Source organism: Phascolarctos cinereus, unplaced genomic scaffold (assembly GCF_003287225.1).
Source record: "Phascolarctos cinereus isolate Bilbo 61053 unplaced genomic scaffold, phaCin_HiC Scaffold_726;HRSCAF=1367, whole genome shotgun sequence".
NCBI classification, from domain to species: Eukaryota; Metazoa; Chordata; class Mammalia; order Diprotodontia; family Phascolarctidae; genus Phascolarctos; species Phascolarctos cinereus.
The window spans coordinates 271,952,987-271,970,393 of record NW_027556098.1 but is presented as its reverse complement, the minus strand read 5'-3'; the positions used below and the strand labels follow the sequence as shown (position 1 = coordinate 271,970,393).

General features: G+C 39.1%; 1 protein-coding gene across 4 annotated transcripts in view; it reads right to left on the bottom strand.

Annotated features, from left to right (window-relative positions):
• ETS1 (ETS proto-oncogene 1, transcription factor) overlaps nucleotides 1-17,407 on the bottom strand; it is a 191,995-nt gene that overhangs the window by 137,647 nt on the left and 36,941 nt on the right. For all 4 annotated transcript variants that reach the window (XM_020963813.2, XM_078147109.1, XM_020963815.2 and 1 more), the window contains one exon: nucleotides 481-625. In XM_020963813.2, the coding sequence (XP_020819472.1) occupies nucleotides 481-625 (145 nt within the window). The remainder of the gene's footprint in view (nucleotides 1-480; nucleotides 626-17,407) is intronic.

Below are 17,407 nucleotides of genomic sequence, written 5' to 3'. Positions count from 1 at the left end.
ATCTGTCCATTCAGCAAATCTCTAAGCCCCCCACCTCCACTTCACCCCTCTCCACCTCCCCTGCCCCCAAATATAAATGTTCACCTATATTTTCTGTATTCATGTACTAATTAATTAGTGGCTAAAAAGCTGCTGGGTCTATCTATCATCCATTAAATTGAAATTGGTAGGAATCATAAAACCAATCATAGACTGAACTACTGGAAAATTGGTCTTTGAGACCATTTTAGTCAAAGCAGCCTTAGTGGATACAAGTAAAACTTAGTCCTCCTGCCATGGAGATCCCCAATGGATTTATCAGGTCTACTTCTGTCCAACTGAGGGAAATAGTGCCCATGCCCACATAAACCACAGGGTTTATGCCCACCTCAGTACTTCCTTTGGAAAGACCATTCCAGAGGATCAGGAGCATTATTACATGTTTGTTGTCTTTTCCTAACCTGGTCTCTTTCCTTAGACCCTTTTATTCATTGATCCTACCTGTTCCACAGTGTTCAAGGCCAGTAGGAACTTCCTGAGTGGCCATCTCCTCCCAGAATGGGTAGCATGCTTTCTGCTGGAAGCAACTAGATTGAAAGCCACAGGCCATCCGAGGATCTTCGTAGGTGTTGGCAGGTCCTTGTCTCTGTGCCCAAGAGAGAAAAAGATGTCTTACTGGAAATGGGAAAAATGTCTTCGATTAGCAGTTGATGGAGCAGAGGCTTCATTTGGGTACACTTCCAAGCTCAGCTGTTTTTTACCTATTTAACCTCGAACAAATCTCTTTATTTGTCTAGGCCTTAATTTCCTCATTTCTAGACCTAAATTAATTAATTAATTAATTAATTAGATTGATTACATTAAATTAATAGGCCCAAATAACCTTTACGTTCTCATCTAGATTTAAATCCCAAAATCATCCGAATACATCTAGACAGGAACATAATAGTTATAATAGTTCACATATATGTAACCTGTGCCTCCCTCTTCCTCTCCCACTCCCCTCTTCTCTCCCCCTCTCTCTCTTATATATGTATGTACATATGTATATATATGCACACAGAGATATAAACATGTATGTATATGTGCACACAAATACAAACACATACAAACATGTGTATATATAAACACATATATAGGTGTATGTATATATTGTATGTGTATGTATGTATACATACATACACATACACACACACATATATGATATATATGGTGCAGTGGATAGAGTATTAGGCATAGTCAGGAAGACTTGAAATCTGGCCTCAGACACTTCCTAGCTGTGTGACCCTGGGGAAGTCACTTAACCCTTTTTGCCTGAGTTTCCTTATCTCTAAAATGAGCTGAAGAAGGAAATGGGAAACCACTCTAACATCTTTGCCAAGAAATCCCTAAATGGGATCACAAAGACTTGGACACAACTGAAACAAATGAACAACAAAAAGTGTGGTGCCAGGCACTAGGGATGCAAATACAATGAACAAAACAACCCCTGCTTAAAAAGGTCTTTATTTATTCATATACAACACTATATGCAACAAGGGGTGATAGTAAGGATCAAATGATATTATGCAATGTGCTATAAACAATGAAATTATATATAATAGAGTATAATATTTAATGTTATATAATACACATTATAACACATCTATTGTGTGTTATACACACGTACATATAATATGTGTGTCCATATACATATTGTGTAATGTACATATATATATAGTATATATATTATACATATAGTATATATATTATACATATAGTATATATAATTATATTTGGTATACATTATATATATGATATATATATAGTATAGGTATTATACATTGTAGTATGTAATGTATTGGGATGGCTAGGTGGTACAGTGTAGTGCATGCTAGGCCTGGAATCAAGGAGACGCATCTTCCTGAGTTCAAATCCGGCTTCAGACACTTACTAGCTATGTGACCCTGGGCAAGTCACTTAGCCTCTGTTTGCCTCAGTTTCCTCATCTGTAAAATGAACTGGAGAAGGAAATGGTAAACCATTCCAGTATCTCTGTCAAGAAAACCCCAAATGAGGTCATAGAGTCAGACTCAATGGAAATGACTGAACAACAAAAATGTAATATATTGTTAAAATAATACATTATTAAAACACTACATCATTTATAATCTATTGCTTATAGACTATTTTATAATCTCATTTGATCCCCACAATCACCCCTTGATGTATATAGTGCAAGTACCATTACCCCACTTTATTTATACAAATAAATAAAGACCTAGCCATCTGGAATTATTTCATTCATTGTATTTGCTTACCTAGTGCCTAACCCAGAGGCTAGCAAATAGTTTTTGTTGTTGTTTTGTTTTTGGTTTTTTGCTGTTGCTGTTGTTTGTTTTTTTATGTGAGGCAATTGGGGTTAAGTGACTTGCCCAGAGTCACACAGCTAGAGAGTGTTATGTGTCTGGGGTCGGATTTGAACTCAGGTCCTCCTGACTACGGACGTGTGCTCTATCCAGTGTGCCACCTAGCTGCCCCGAGGCTAGCAAATAGTAAATACTTAATAAATGTTTATCCATTGACTGCTTGGTTAGGTAAATTGCCCCAGGTAACATAGCTGTTATTTAGCAGAGCCAGTTCAGAAATCCAGCTCTTCTGGTTCCAAATAGAGTTCTTGCTACTCCAGCATAGTTTCTCCCAAAGATGCCCTAGCAGTGTGGTGCGATGGCAAAGATCTCTAAGTCTGGACTTGGAGGACCTGGGTTTAAACCTTGGCTCCATTGCTTACGCTGGTGTGGTCTCAAGCAGGTCAATTAACCTTGGCTTCAGTTTTGTCATCTGTGAAATGAGTGGGTTGGACCAGACTGATCTCTCTCTAAGATCACTTCCAGCTCTAAAGCCTGAATTTACCTCCAGCTTTCAGTTTAGGGGAGGAGAAGGGACAAAGTTAGCCATTAGCACAAGACAAAGCTGACTGATACATTAATGGTCTTTGAAAATAATCATGAAAGCCTAGGTCTGAAAACAACTTGAGTGTCATAGAGTCCATGGTGCCTTCCTGCAGGTGGTGTTGCACCCAGGTCATTTCAGAGGGATAAATGTCACCTTGCTCTGGAACAGCTTTAGAAAAGAGAATGCCACAAGTGTAGAGAGGTTGGCCTGGAAGGTGGAAGGACCTGGCTTCAGGTCCCACCTCCAACATATATAGTCATCCCTTCTACATCGAGGGAGTTAGGGGCCCAGCCCCCCCCATCTGGAAAATCCATGTAAAACCTTTTGGCCCTTCATTTGTACCAGAGAAGAAGCCTGAGGTTTTTCCTTTTTTTTTTTTTTAATGGGGTGTTTACAGCACCTTATCACAAAATTTCGGTTGATATTATACAATACATACATCTTACGCATTTCTGAATTTCTAAACTTTTTCTGTGTCATCTGTTGGCCTTTGTATGTCATCTAAGATTTCCGCAAAACTCCCCCCAAAATTCCAATTTAATTTGTTATGGTAACCCATGATATATCAATATAAATGGGGCAAGTCACACCCTGGAAGAGAGAACTGTACTGGCTATGTGACCCTGGGCAAGTTAATTAACCTCTCAATGCTTTAGGCAATTCTATAAGACTATAAAATACAGAGAAAGTGCTAGCTTGCATGGGTTGAGGGATTTTCCTCACCTGGGAGTTCCCTATCCCCTAGAAATTCTAGACCTAAATTCTGTTGCTGGTGAAATGTTTTAATGTCATACAAATTACTGAATGCCCAAGGCTCTAAGAAATCTAATAGTAATAGCAAATGGCATATGGATGATTAATGTAAAGCACTCTACAAACCTTAAAGTAATATTTAGTGTTAGTTATTATTATTTATGCTGTGCTTTAAAGTTGAAAAAAATAATGCTGTTCTATGAATCTATGGTATGGACAGTATGGTTCAAGGGATCACAAGAGTCAGAGGTCATGAACAACAACAAAAAGTGAAGAAAAGTGAGGAAACCTCCCTAAGGTAGGATAGCTAGCAAATATGTTACATGATACCTAAATTGTATAATAAAGGATGCCTTTCCTGACATTCAATCTACTTCTAAGGTTTTTATATATGTATGTTGAGTGTATCTGCTTTGATGGGATTGATTGAACGTTTAAATTCTCTTATGCTAGTGTAGTGATTGTTCACCTTTTTTGGAGACAGCTCTCTCCAGTGACTGAATGCTTGACTGATTGAGATCTACCAAACCCCTTTCCCCAAGGTAGGTTTTATAGGACATCTACCTGTGACTCTGGCATTCATAAAAATTTTTTTCTTAAATTCCTAGGGGTAAATGAATCCACGAGTACCCATAATAAAGTAAAGAGAGGAGTCCAAGGGAAGAAGGTCAAGTGAGAGCAGGAGTCTGACATGCTGGAGTACATAACTCCTCTTTCTACCCACCCACTAACCCCCACCCCTAATATCCCAGCCCTGAGATCAATCAGTCATTGATCCCATTAAAGCAATGAAGGTAAGGTGTAAATAGGCTTAACAGTCGGGGGGGGGGGGGGGTTGGATAGGTTATTTACATCTCAAAAAAGCAACAACTGGTAAGCCTGTATGTATGTATGTATGTATGTATGTATGTATGTATGTATGCATGGATGTATGGAAAGAGAGAGACAGAAAGAGAGAGAGATTTAGAATGTAGGCTTCTAAAGGTCAAGGACTGTTTGTTTTTTGTTTGTTTTTTTTTTCCTTCTCCAGAGCTTAACCAAGTGCCTAGAATGCATTAGGTGCTTAATAAATGCTTGTTGATTAACAGCTCCCTTCTCTGTCCCCAGTTTCCAATGGGCTAAATTTCCAGTAAACAGAACTGGCTTACCTTACCTACCACTAGCAAGAGTTTGGAGAAAGACTGAGGAGTAGGAGGAGAACTATCCCTTTTCCCCCACAAGCCCTGCCTGGGAATACAATACATGGATTATTTATTTTTTAGTAAGGTGAAATCTTTTTCACTCTCCTCCTCTATTCACCTCAGCTGTTGCCTTTGCGTGCAGGGGATAGAATAAAAACAGAAGGGGAGAAAGTTTGGGTTGACTATGAATTCCAAAAAATTCCAAAACAAAAACGACAAGCAAGGACTACAATTATGAAAAGAAAATCCCCTAAGAAATAAAATTTTTAAAGCTTGAACTCCACAAATTCAGAATTTGTGGTCATCCTGGTAGCAGTTAGGATGAAGTTCACACTTTTGGTATTCATTGATTCAGCAAACAATGATTGAACACTTACTGTGTGCAAGTTTTTTGAGATATACAAATTTCATTTATATCTCAATGAGTATTTATTATATATTATAAATATATATTACATATTGAATATATATTATAGCTAGAACCACAGAGATAAACCACGAGGTACACAGTCCCTGACCTCATGGAGGTTAGAATCACAGAAATGAAAATGACATTGAGAGAGGATGGGATTTAAGGTCAAAATGAACATTTAATGATTATCTAACCAAATTCTCCCATTTGTGTGCATGGGGAAACTTGAGGCCCAGAGAGATGAAATTAATCAGCTAAAGTCACACAGATAAGAAATAAGAATCGGGATTTGAACTTATATGCTCTGAGCCAAAACTTTAACTTTTATAATCATAGAATCACATTTAGGATTTTGACTGATAGCGATATGTGCCAGGAAGAGGGGACAGCCTATAAGAAGGCATTCCTGGCAAAAATTGCTATTTCTTTGTATAAGTTGAAATGCAGTGTATAGTGAACATTTGCCGGGGTGCAACAAGAGAGTTGTGGGAGATGAAGATGGCTTTTCTTTCCCCTTCTCCCTTAAAAAAAATAATACATATTTTATTGACATTCTTTTCTTTTACGTAACTGTCACTTCCCAATGACTCCTCTCTGTCCTTTCCCTTGTAACAACAACAGAAAAAAGTAGTTAGGCAAAGCAAATCAACACAATAACCTCAGGGGCAAGATGTCTCCTGGTGGACTGGAAAAATCACTGACTTTGGAATCAGAAGACCTAGATTTGAATTCTACATCACTTACCTGTGTGACCTTCACCAAGTCACTTAAATTCCCTATCTCAATTTCCACATCTATAAGATGAGGCTGTTGAAGTAGAGGTCCATTTCAGCTCCAAATCTATGATCTTAGTCTGACAACGCATGCCTCTATCTACACCACTAGGCTGGTTTCACCACCAGTCCTCTGAAAGCATTCAGCCTTCTAAGTTTTTAGAAGTTGTCTTCCTTTACATTATCATGGTAATCGTATAATTGTTCTGTTTTTTCTTTACAAAAAAGGGGTGAGATAGCAAAACCCATTTTACAGATAAGGAAACTGAAACTTGAAGGTGAAGTGACTCACCATGCATCACACAGCCATTAAGTGTCAGAGGTCAGACTTGAACCAAGGGTTTCTGAGCCCTTTTCCCAGAATACCAAGTTCTCTCTGAGCCTGTCTTATGTATTCATCAAAGGCCTCCTAAGTACATCTATTAGCAACACAATCTAGTTGAAGAAATTACATGTACTTGTAATTTAATTTCCTTTGTGTCAGGACTCCCATTCTAGGAGTTGCCATCGATCGGTATATTTGCCTTAGATTTTATTCCATTTTCATTTCTCAAATTAAAGAGAATTAGCATTGTGTTTCATTCTATCCCATGAGATAGTTGGTGGCATTTTGTGAAATTAAAAACCATTGGGAATAACTAACCTTAAGCTGCATCAAGAGAGGCAGGATGGATAGAGAGGCAGGAAGACTTGGGCTCAAATCTCATGGCTGTTAAATACTGGCTGTGTGACTCAAGCAATGTCACTTAACCTCTGCTATCCCTGACAACTCTCCAAGACTACAAACTGCAGAGAAGGCATTAGTTTCTGTGGCTCAGTGTGGAGAGCACCTGGCCTGGAGTTAGGAAGACTCGAGTTCAAATCTGACCTCAGAAACTTAACTAGTTGTATGACCCTGGTCAAGTCACTTAACTTCCATCTGACTCAGTTCCCTTATCTGCAAAATAAATGTAATAGCACCTACCTTGCAGGGTTGTAGTGAGGATCAAATGTACTCCTTAGTACAGTGCCCGGCACATAGTAAGTGCTGTATAAATGCTAGCTAGTATTATTATTACTATTATTATTATTATTATTATTATTATTATTATTATTATTATTATTATTATTATTATTATTATTAGTCCAGACTAAGTTGCTCATCTAGAGTTCTCTATAGCAATAAAATCACAGGGCTGGGAGGAAAACCCTTAACAAACTGTGTGAAATTGGGAAAACTCTGGTCCTCAGGTTTTCATCTGTATAAAGAGGGATTGAACAAAATCATCTTGAAACTCTGTCTTGAAAGTCTAAAATTCTATGGTTCTATGCTGATAAGGGGGAGAAGAAGGAAATCACAAGAGATGGTGCCTATTAAAGAGAGTTGAGAAGCTGATGCTGAATTTGGAAGAGGTAAAAATGGAGGATCAGAGATCTGCAAAAACTCTCAGGAAAGTCCGAGCAGTATGTGAACCCATTACCAGCTGGACAAAGCTTGAACATTTTAGATTGCCAACAATTCAGTGACGAAGCTCATAGGATTTAGAGCCAGAAGAGACCTTAGACAGCTTCTAATTTAATTTCCCATTTTCTTTTTTTTAATTAATTTATTTTTAATTTTCAACATTCACTTCCATAAGATTTTGAGTTCAAAATTTTCTCCTCATCTCTCCCCTCCCTCCACCCCAAGACAGCATGCAATCTCTAAGCTCTACATATATATTCCCATTAAACATATTTTCACATTAGTCATGTTGTAAAGAATTAGAACCAATAGGAGAAGAAACAAAACAAAACAGAAGAGAGAGAGAAAAAAAAAGGAACAAATAGTATGCTTCAATCTTCATTCAGTCTCCAAAGTTCTTTTTTTCTGCATGTGGACAGCACTTTCTATTATGAGACCTTTGGAGTTGTCTTGGATCCTTGCATTACTGAAAGGAGATGAGTCTATCAAAGTTAGTCATTGAACATTGTGGCTGTTACTGTATACAATATTCTCCTGGTTCTGCTCACTTCATTTAAGTCTTTCCAGGTTTTTCTGAAGTCTACCTGCTCATCATTTCTTATAGCACAATAGTATTCCATTATATTTCTATACCACAACTTGTTCAGCCATTCCGCAACTGATGGGCATCCCCTCAATTTCCAATTCTTTGCCACCACAAGAAGAGCTATTATAAATATTTTGTACACATGGGTACTTTTCCCATTTTAATGATCTCTTTGGGATACAGAACTAGAAGTGGCATTGCTGGGTCAAAGGGTATGCACGTTCTTGTAGCCCTTTGGGCATAGTTCCAAATTCCTCTCCAGAATGGTTGGATCAGCTCACAACTCCACCAACAGTGCAATAGTGTTCCAATTTTCCCACATCTTCTCCAGCATTTATTATGTTCCTGTTTTGTCGTGTTACCCAATCTGATAGGTGTGATGTGGTACCTCAGAGTTGTTTTGTTAATCTCCCATTTTCTAGGCTGAACACTAATAACCAGATGAGAAAGTGACTCGAGGTTCCACAGGCAGTAAGTGACAAAACCAGGACTTAAACCCAGGTACTCTAATTCCAAATCAAATGCTTATTTTTGCCACAACATAGAATCATAGATTTAATGCTAGAAGGGACTTAAGAGGTCATCCCAGCAGCATTAAACTTGAATAGAAAGGGAGCCCCTAAACCATAAAAAGGATCCCTGGTGAGGATCCTTAGAAAACTTAGAAAACCATAGAGTAACATTACATGTTCTATCATGTTTTTATAGGGCAGCTAAATGGCTGAGCCTGGAGTCAGGAAGACTCATCTTCCTGATTCAAGCCTGGCCTCTGACACTAACTAGCAGTGTGACAGGCAAGTCACTTAACCCTATTTGCCTCAGCTTCTCATCTATAAAATGAGCTGGAGAAGGAAATGGCAAATTACTCGGGTATCTCTGCCAAGAAAACCCCAAATGGGGTCACAAAGAGTAGGAAATGATTGAACAACAAAAATCGTATGTTTATTTTTTGTTAAATATTTCCAATTATATCTTAATCTGGTTCAGCTATACTCCAGCTTGTTGTAGACCATATGTGTCTCAGGCTGCGTGTTTGACACCTCTGATTCTAGACCAACCACTTCATTTTACAGATGAGGAAACCGAGATGCAGAGATATTACATAACTTGCCTAAGATCACATACCTAGGAAACAGAAGAGCTGGGATTAGAACTTGCTCCTTCTGATGACAAATCCAGCACTCATTATTATCTTAAGATAATACTGAATTTGGCATCAGAGGATCTGGGTTTGAATCCCAGCTCTGCTCATTGAGTAAATCCCCTAACCTCTTAGTGCCTCAGGTTTAAGTCAAGTCAAGTCACTATTTATTTATTAAGTACTTACTATCTACCATACACTTTGCTAAGCTCTAGGTATACAAATACAACTAAAAAAAAGGCCCTTCACTCACTAATGAACCAAGGCATAAAAAGAAGCTGGAAGGGGGAGGAGGAGCAGGAACTGCAGAGAAAGTCAAGGAGGAGAGTTGAGTGGTACCTAGAAAGGAATGAAGAATGGGTGGCCTGGGCATCCTCTTTAAATTGAGGCTTGGGGAGGAACAAGCCAATCAGAGGGAAGGCTGAAGGGACATATGGTACTTCCAATGTGTGAAATCCAAAACTGGTCTTAGCTTCCAGGGGGAGAAGCTTCTGGGGCATTATAGACAAAACTTGGGAGGAGTCAAGAGTGTAACCTGGAGAGGAATGAAGTTCCTCATTTATTAAATGAGAGAGGCAGACAAAATTATCTCTAATCTCTAATATCTAAATCCTGTGATCCTGTGAATTTTTAGTGCTGACAAAAAGGACCAGGGCTGAGAGCTATCTGGCATTCTTATCTGTTTCATGGGCCACCACCATTAAATATTTTGTCACATAAAGCTGCTAACCTTCAGGTGACTAGACTCTTCTTATGGAACTAGATTAAACCTCAGAGAAGGGACAAAGAGTTTAATTGGGACCAATATGGGAGTATTTTTATCACAGTAAAACTCATCAGAATTTTTATTCTGCTAGAACAACTGTAGAGGGCTCTGGGTCACCTCCACACTACTGACATAGGACTTTCTTGGATTTTCTGTTCTGATCCTACTAACCTAACTGGAACCTGACCTAAAGGAAACTAGAAGAAGTGATGAATTTGCACCTAACTGTAAAGCTATTTCATAGGCTCTTTTTAGAGAATAAAGAAGTTGTTGGAGTTGATTTCATCTTGTGCTCAAAGTTAGCAGGAAACATTATATCAAGGGAGACACTTACCTTGCACCATTCATGATGGATGTAAAATAAGGGACCACTAAGAAGATGGATGCAGCTTACATACATTTATCCACAGCAAAGTGGAGAAATTCTATGATAAATTTGACAGGATCTTTTAAACTAAGTCAACAGATACCTTGATGTAAGAAAACTTCAATGCAAAGATAGACACAGAGGAGGAAAGCTGAGCCACGGATGTGAAACCTGTGGCCTTCTAAGTCCTTGGGTGAGGCCTTTTGACTGAGTCCAAGTTTTACAGAACAAATCATTTTATTAAGGAGATTTGTTCTGTGAAGTTTGGATTCAGTCAAAGGGCCACCCCTGAGGACCTAGAGTGCCACATGTGTCCTTGAGGCTGCAGGGTACCCACCCCTGACCAAGATCATGTTGGAAAATATAGTTTGAGGTCAAGAAATGAAAGAAGCCAAAAGCTTATAGACAATCCAGAAGTCTTACACTTTTATGCCACAAATACCTTCATTAGAAACACTGGACATAGTGAAAGAAAGCAAGCATTGGACATAGCAAACACTGAACAAAAATGAATCGGCTTTATCTTAACTGACAGGAAACAGCTGGCAAGAGAAGTTGCAGTCATTTCAGAATCAGCTGTCTGTGTACAGTCAGATCGTCAACTAATTAGTGCAAAAGTTGCAATCATTACCAAATTAGAAAAATAGGATAAAGGCGAGAAGATACTGCGTGAAATGATAGCAGCTGCAACCTAATCTGTTCAAACAGGCTGTCAACTCTGAAAAATGAGAAATGGTCAAAAGTGAAGATATTGGTTGACTCTATCATCGTTTCTTACAGAGATGTGACAGATGCAAAAAGAGTTGTCACAAGGAGGAAGCTAAAAGAACATAGGAATTAATCGATTAATAAGTGCCTACTTTGTGTCAGGCGGTTAAGCACTGGAGATAAGAGAAGAATGAAACAGCCCCCTCCCTCAAGGATCCTAAATTCTACTGGGAAAGACAATATGTATTTATCTCAAATATATGCGAAATAAATAAATACAAGGGTAGCAGTAGAGAGAAAGGTGGAATTGATGAGTATATCCCTTTGATTTCCTATAATTCTGGTTGATGAAATCATGGACAATAAGGGATCAATAATAAGGCCAGATCTAAGGTCTTAAACCTTAAGAAGGGCTTGTACTATGTCATTCCTTCATGAGACAGAAAAAAGTTCTTTTACCAAAAGCAATAGAATTAGAGAGCAGCTAGCTTTTGCTAGGCCAAGAACTGACCCCAACCCTTGGAGAGCTTTAAAAAATAAGACAAAGTTGAGGCAGGAGCTAGTTCTGAGGACAGTGATGTCTGGCAAGGGGAAAAAGGGTGAAGTCTAGAGGAAGAATCCATCTCTTGAGAGGGATTACTGCTTGTCATTTCCCTTTTGTCTCTACCATGGGGCAGCAGGAGATGAATAAAGGAACTTCTCTCTCTTCCATCCATGACATCTTTTAGAGAGGAGTTACTAACCAAGTTGGAAATACTTTACCCAGCTGGGAACAAGCCAACGTCCCAAGCATCCAACTGTGTGACCACGTATGGGATTTGCTTGGCAAAGATACTAGAGTGGTTTGCTATTTCCTTCTCCAACTCATTTTACAGATGAGGAAACTGAGGCAAACAGGATGAAGTGACTTGCCCAGGGTCACACAGCTAGTGAGTGTCTGCAGCAGGATTTGTACTCAGGTCTTCCTGACTCCAGGCCCAGCATGCTGTCTACTGCACCACCTAGCTGCCCACAAGAGAGTATTAGCCCTGGCCATTGCAAGCCAAGCTGAGGAGAGGAACTGATACAGGAAGCCCAGCTAAGCCATCGATACCCAAGAGAAATGCTGCCTGGGTCATGTGCATTTCCCATGTGTGAGTCTCTCTGCTAGTGAGTCTGTGCCCACTGTTCCCACTGATGCTATGCATATTCATAGAAAAATGAACCCAGAGTCTTTTTGTTTTGTTAGCATTGTTACTATTGTTCTTCCTATTCCATCACAATAAATGTCTTTGCTTGAGTTAATTGTGCCAACAGGATGACTATCGAAGGTAAATACTCTGTAAGCTATAGTTTGGGGGATGTGGACCCACAGAGTGTCTTGAACCTGGAATAGCTGCCCACCAGGGACACAATTTGCGAGTTTGAGTTGGAGGGGAGACCCTATAGAGGGTCTACAAAAGGCAGTTTGAGGGCCAGGACACTGACACTGAGGGAAATCAAGTAAGGCTGCTGGTAGAAGGTGGTGCATCAGCTGAGCTTTGAATTCAACTTGGGCTCCCAAGAGGCAAAAATGACAGAGGGAATTCTAGGCCTGGGAACAGCATGTGCAGAAGTATGAAGATGGAAGACAGAGTGATATGTGTAAGCAATAGTGAAGCCACTTTGGCCATACCTAGAGTATTTGGAGTAGAAGTAACTCTATGAAGCCTGGAAAGATAGGTTGGAGTCAGATTGCAAAAGCAAATGAATGGCAAACAGAGAAATCTGTATTTAATCCTAGAAGTAATAGGGAGCCACTGGAGAGGGGAGAACAAGGACCGAAAGATCAATGAGGAGACTCTTACGATATCATAGGCAAGAGGAGATGAGGAAATGAGCCACAACTCTAACTATGTAAGTAGAAAGGCAACATATATAATACAGATCTGCAGTTTCATCTTCAATCCTCTTTTTGTGTCTACTGTCTATGTAGAAATGTATGTTTTATCTCACATTTGTGAAGTTCAGAATAAAAAAAAAAGTATGAAAATTAAATGGAGGCAGTCAGGCACAGTGAATTCTAAGGTCTCTACAGGCTCTAAATCTATAATCCTATGATCTCATGTCATAAACAAAGCTCATTATCTCTCCCTCAACCCCACCCCTCTTAAGAACTTTCCCATTGCTATGAAGGGCACCATCATTCTTCTGGTCAGCCAGGTTTGCAACTTAGAGTTATCCTTGTGTTTTCATTCTCCTTTGCCCCACGTATACTATCAGTTGCCAAGCTTTGTTGATCTTATCTGCATGACATGTTTCTCAAGTTTGTAGATGGCGTGAAAGGATAACTATCATGGTGGATGACAAAGTCAGGCTCTAAACAGGCCTTAATAGGCTTAGAATGAAGGGCTAACCTAATAATATGAAATTAAAAGTAATAATTATGAAAACACATGCACAAATCCAAATGATCAACTTCACAAGTATGGGAGATGGAGGAAGTATGGTAAATGTGAAATGTGAAATGGAAAAGGGATTTTAAATGGACTTCAAAACATGAAATGAGTGAATATTTCACTCGACGGTACTGAAGAGGTATGAGCACCAAAACTGATGCAGTTCAGCAAGATGATGAAGACCTTTCCTGGAAGCATGATGATGGAGTCCAAGGACTATAGCTAGTGGAAATGAGAGAAGACATGATAGCTGTGCTGAAGTATTTGAAGAGCTTTCATATGGAGGAAGGACTATACTTGTTCTCCTTGGCCCCAGGGGATGGTATCAGGAACGATAGGTACCAGTTGCAAACCTTGGTGTTAGGAAATTCTATAAATGCATGAATGGGGAATGGCCTACCTTGGGAGGTAAGGGGTTCTCTCTCTCACTGAAGGTTTTCAAGTTGAGGCTAGATCTATTTTTTTTTAATAATGCTGTAGAAAGTATGTTTATATAGTTTAGATAAGAATGAGTTATACCAGACAGGCTTTGAGGTCCCTTCCAATTCCTATATTCTCTGAATTCTTTGGTGAGTACTTCCTAGAACCTCCTTTTTAGGGTAGGGCCCAAGACCAGCCATCCCTAATTTTCTGGATAACTACCATGCTTCCCTTGTCTCCTGACTCTACTGCTAAGGGTTCCTTCCTTCATTGGTGTGTTCTTCCCAGAGCTTCCATTTTGAGGAAAGGCCCCGACACATCATCTCTGATGCTCTGGACTAAGCCACTGTGCCCCTACTCTAGTACCTCCTTTGCCAACCCTTGCTTTTCAGCTTTTATTTTTTTTTTAAGGTGCTGTCTTATCCCATCAAACCCTAAATTTGTTGAGTGTAGGAACTGTCTCTGCTTTTGCTTATATTTGCATCTTTTGTTCTTAGCACCATGCTTGGTACATAGTAAGCACCTAAGAGATGCTTGCTGACTGACTAATTGAAACCCAAATTAACTAAAAAGAATATGGCTTAACTTTATACTTCAGGAAAAAAAATTAAAAAGTCATATTCTCCCAAATTACTACATGTAGTTGAGTGGGCAGCCCACTGAGTTACTCTATTTGCATAACTTGGGGATGGGAGAGGATTGCATTTGGGAAATTATATATGAGCTTTCCATGATCCCAGGGTGCCTGCTATGGCAGAAGGTCATCAGTTTTTGCATTAGCATTCTCCCACTGACGTTATATGCTGCAAACCGCAGAGCATCAAATGCTAAAACACTATCATTTATCATTATACACCCTACCCCTGGACATTTTCTGCCTCAAAAAAACTAGAAGGGCTGTAGAAATGCTTGATTCAAATAAATGGAAGGAGACCAAGTCTCATCACTGTTCTTGTACGACAGTCAATATATGCTCTATCATTGAGGGAAAAGGGATATGGAAAATGACACTAAGGTAGGGGATGTAGTCATCCTCTCACAGTCTCTTTCTGATCAGAATTCAATGTATAGTGAGGACTAGTCATCCCTATACTTGTTCCATCATTAGCTTTCTCTCACATGCACTCACAGAATCTGCCTCTGTCTCACATCTCTGTCTCTGTCTGTCTGTCTTTCTCTCTCTCTCCACTCTTCCAAGCTCTCATAATCAAAGGTACCTTTATGCTATGCCCCAAATTACTCCTCCTCACGAGTTCTTCATCTGCATGTCTTCCAGCACCACACCCAAATCAGTACCAAACCTCCCAAACAACCACCACCAACCCTGAGGTTACTTCCTGTTGCCTTGATATTGGCCCAGGGAATAGCTAGCAGCTGCACGCCACTCCAGTCTTAGGTTCACAACCCTGCTCGTTACCCTCCAGCTCTCTAGCATCTTCAGTCTTTGACATAGTTATCTCAGAAGAATCAGAATTGCAGGTCACCCAAAGAGAAATGAAAATCCTTCTGATGGGTGTGAACAGGCTAGAACTTATTACCAAGGATGGCTTGCTGATGAAAAATGGCATGAAGATAGCATCAAGGACATATATTAATGAAAAAGGACATGTATTACTGGTTATGTGTTAAGAGTAAAGGATAAGAGACAGCCCAATCTTTCACTGGTACTAATGAAATATTAAAAAGAACCTCAAGAAACAATGTGTTTGGCAGATCCTTTACCTATGGAAAGACATAGACAAAAATTGCACAGAATAAAAAAGCATGGAGGAGTTGCCAACTATATGGGTAGAGGAAATACACACACTAATAAGGTAAAAGAACCAAATAAACATCCCCAAGGCTAGCTTAATAAGCTTTAAAAAGTTCTTATTTAAATCTGATTCAAAATCATCTCATTGACATTTCCACTTCAAAATATTTAAATGAATACCTTATTATATACCATTTTTACCATTCTCTAATGGTTTCAAATGTGTGTGTCTTGCTTTACAGCAAGGCAGTAAGTACATTCCTTTGGCTTCCCCCACAAAGGTAGTATTCAAAAGTATCAGTGACTCCAATTTCCTCTTTTTTTGTCCTCAATTTGAAGAGAGAGTAGTAGCCTTTTATAAAATGACATAATAATGAGCCATTATCAAAACCCACAAACAACTGGGCTAACGTGTGCCTTTCATAGTTTCCTTATCCAGGCACCTGTATATTTGTCAAACATTTAGTGAATTCACTTAATAACCATTTCAAAAAATATGAAAATGGCATTTTTACTCAAGGGAACTATATCATTGGTTCCAATTCATTATGAAACTGTCTTGGTTCAGGAGAAAGAAGCAGGATACTGAGAGGTCAAAAATCTGTGGTCTCCAACCTTTAATTTCTTCAAAAAAAAAAAAAAGCATTGATGTCCCAGAAACAAATTATACTCCATTTTGTCACAGTGATGCTATTCTAAGCATAAGATTTTTCCTATCCTCCAAAAGTGTATAATCTAGTACAGAGGTTCTGGACCTGAGACAGCCCTTCTAATCTTTTTAAAGCAGAAAGTGTCCAGGGATAGGGTGTGTAATGACAAATGATAGTTTTTTAACATTTGATGCTCTGTGATCTCTGCAACTGAGATCCACCAGTAATCCAGGAATAGATTTCAGGGGATCTATCACTATTTCAATATAACTGGTTTCCTATGTATATTATTTTATACCTTTAAAACCAATGTTCTAACAAGGGGTCCATAGGCTTCCCCCCAATGCCCAAGGGGCCCATGACATAAAAAAGGCTAAGAACCCCTAAGCATAGTGAGCCTAGACCTAAGCATGAAACAGTCAAGTCACAAAGTCAGGCAGTAAATAAATGAAATATGAAGGTTAGTTGTTGAAATAGAAGCTTAGAAAATGAGAGATCTATGTGGACAGGGAATCCATGTGGATAACATAAGACTTGAGCTGGATTCTAAAGGATGGGCAAAACATGGAGAGGCAGAGGGGAAAGGGAAGTCCATTATGAATGTTGGAGAAGATAGCTATGTTGAGTTGGGGATATATAAATCTGAAAGAAGTAACAAGACAGTTGGTGATATGATGAGGGACTGATAATGGGAATTAAAGTATATAACTCCTTTTTGTTTCATATTGAATTTTGGCCAGATCTCATTACTATAGGGAGCTGCCAGTGAGGAACTCTCTCTCACAATGTAGATGTGCACCTACTCTGTGCCTGTGCAACTTGAGACCATAAGTGACTTGGCCAGAGTCACACCATCACTACACATCAGAGATGGGACTTGAACCCAGGTCTTCCTGCTTCCAAGGCCAGTTCCCTACTCACTAAAACATGCTACCTGTCATGCACATGTGTACATATGTGTACCTATATGTATGTGTAGGTATATGCACATGCATATGTATGTGTGTTATGTATGCATGTGTATCTGCATGTATATATTTGTGTATAGGTACATGTGCATATATGTGGGTATATATGTATATGTTTGTACATATGTTTGCATGCACATGTATATATTTAGGCA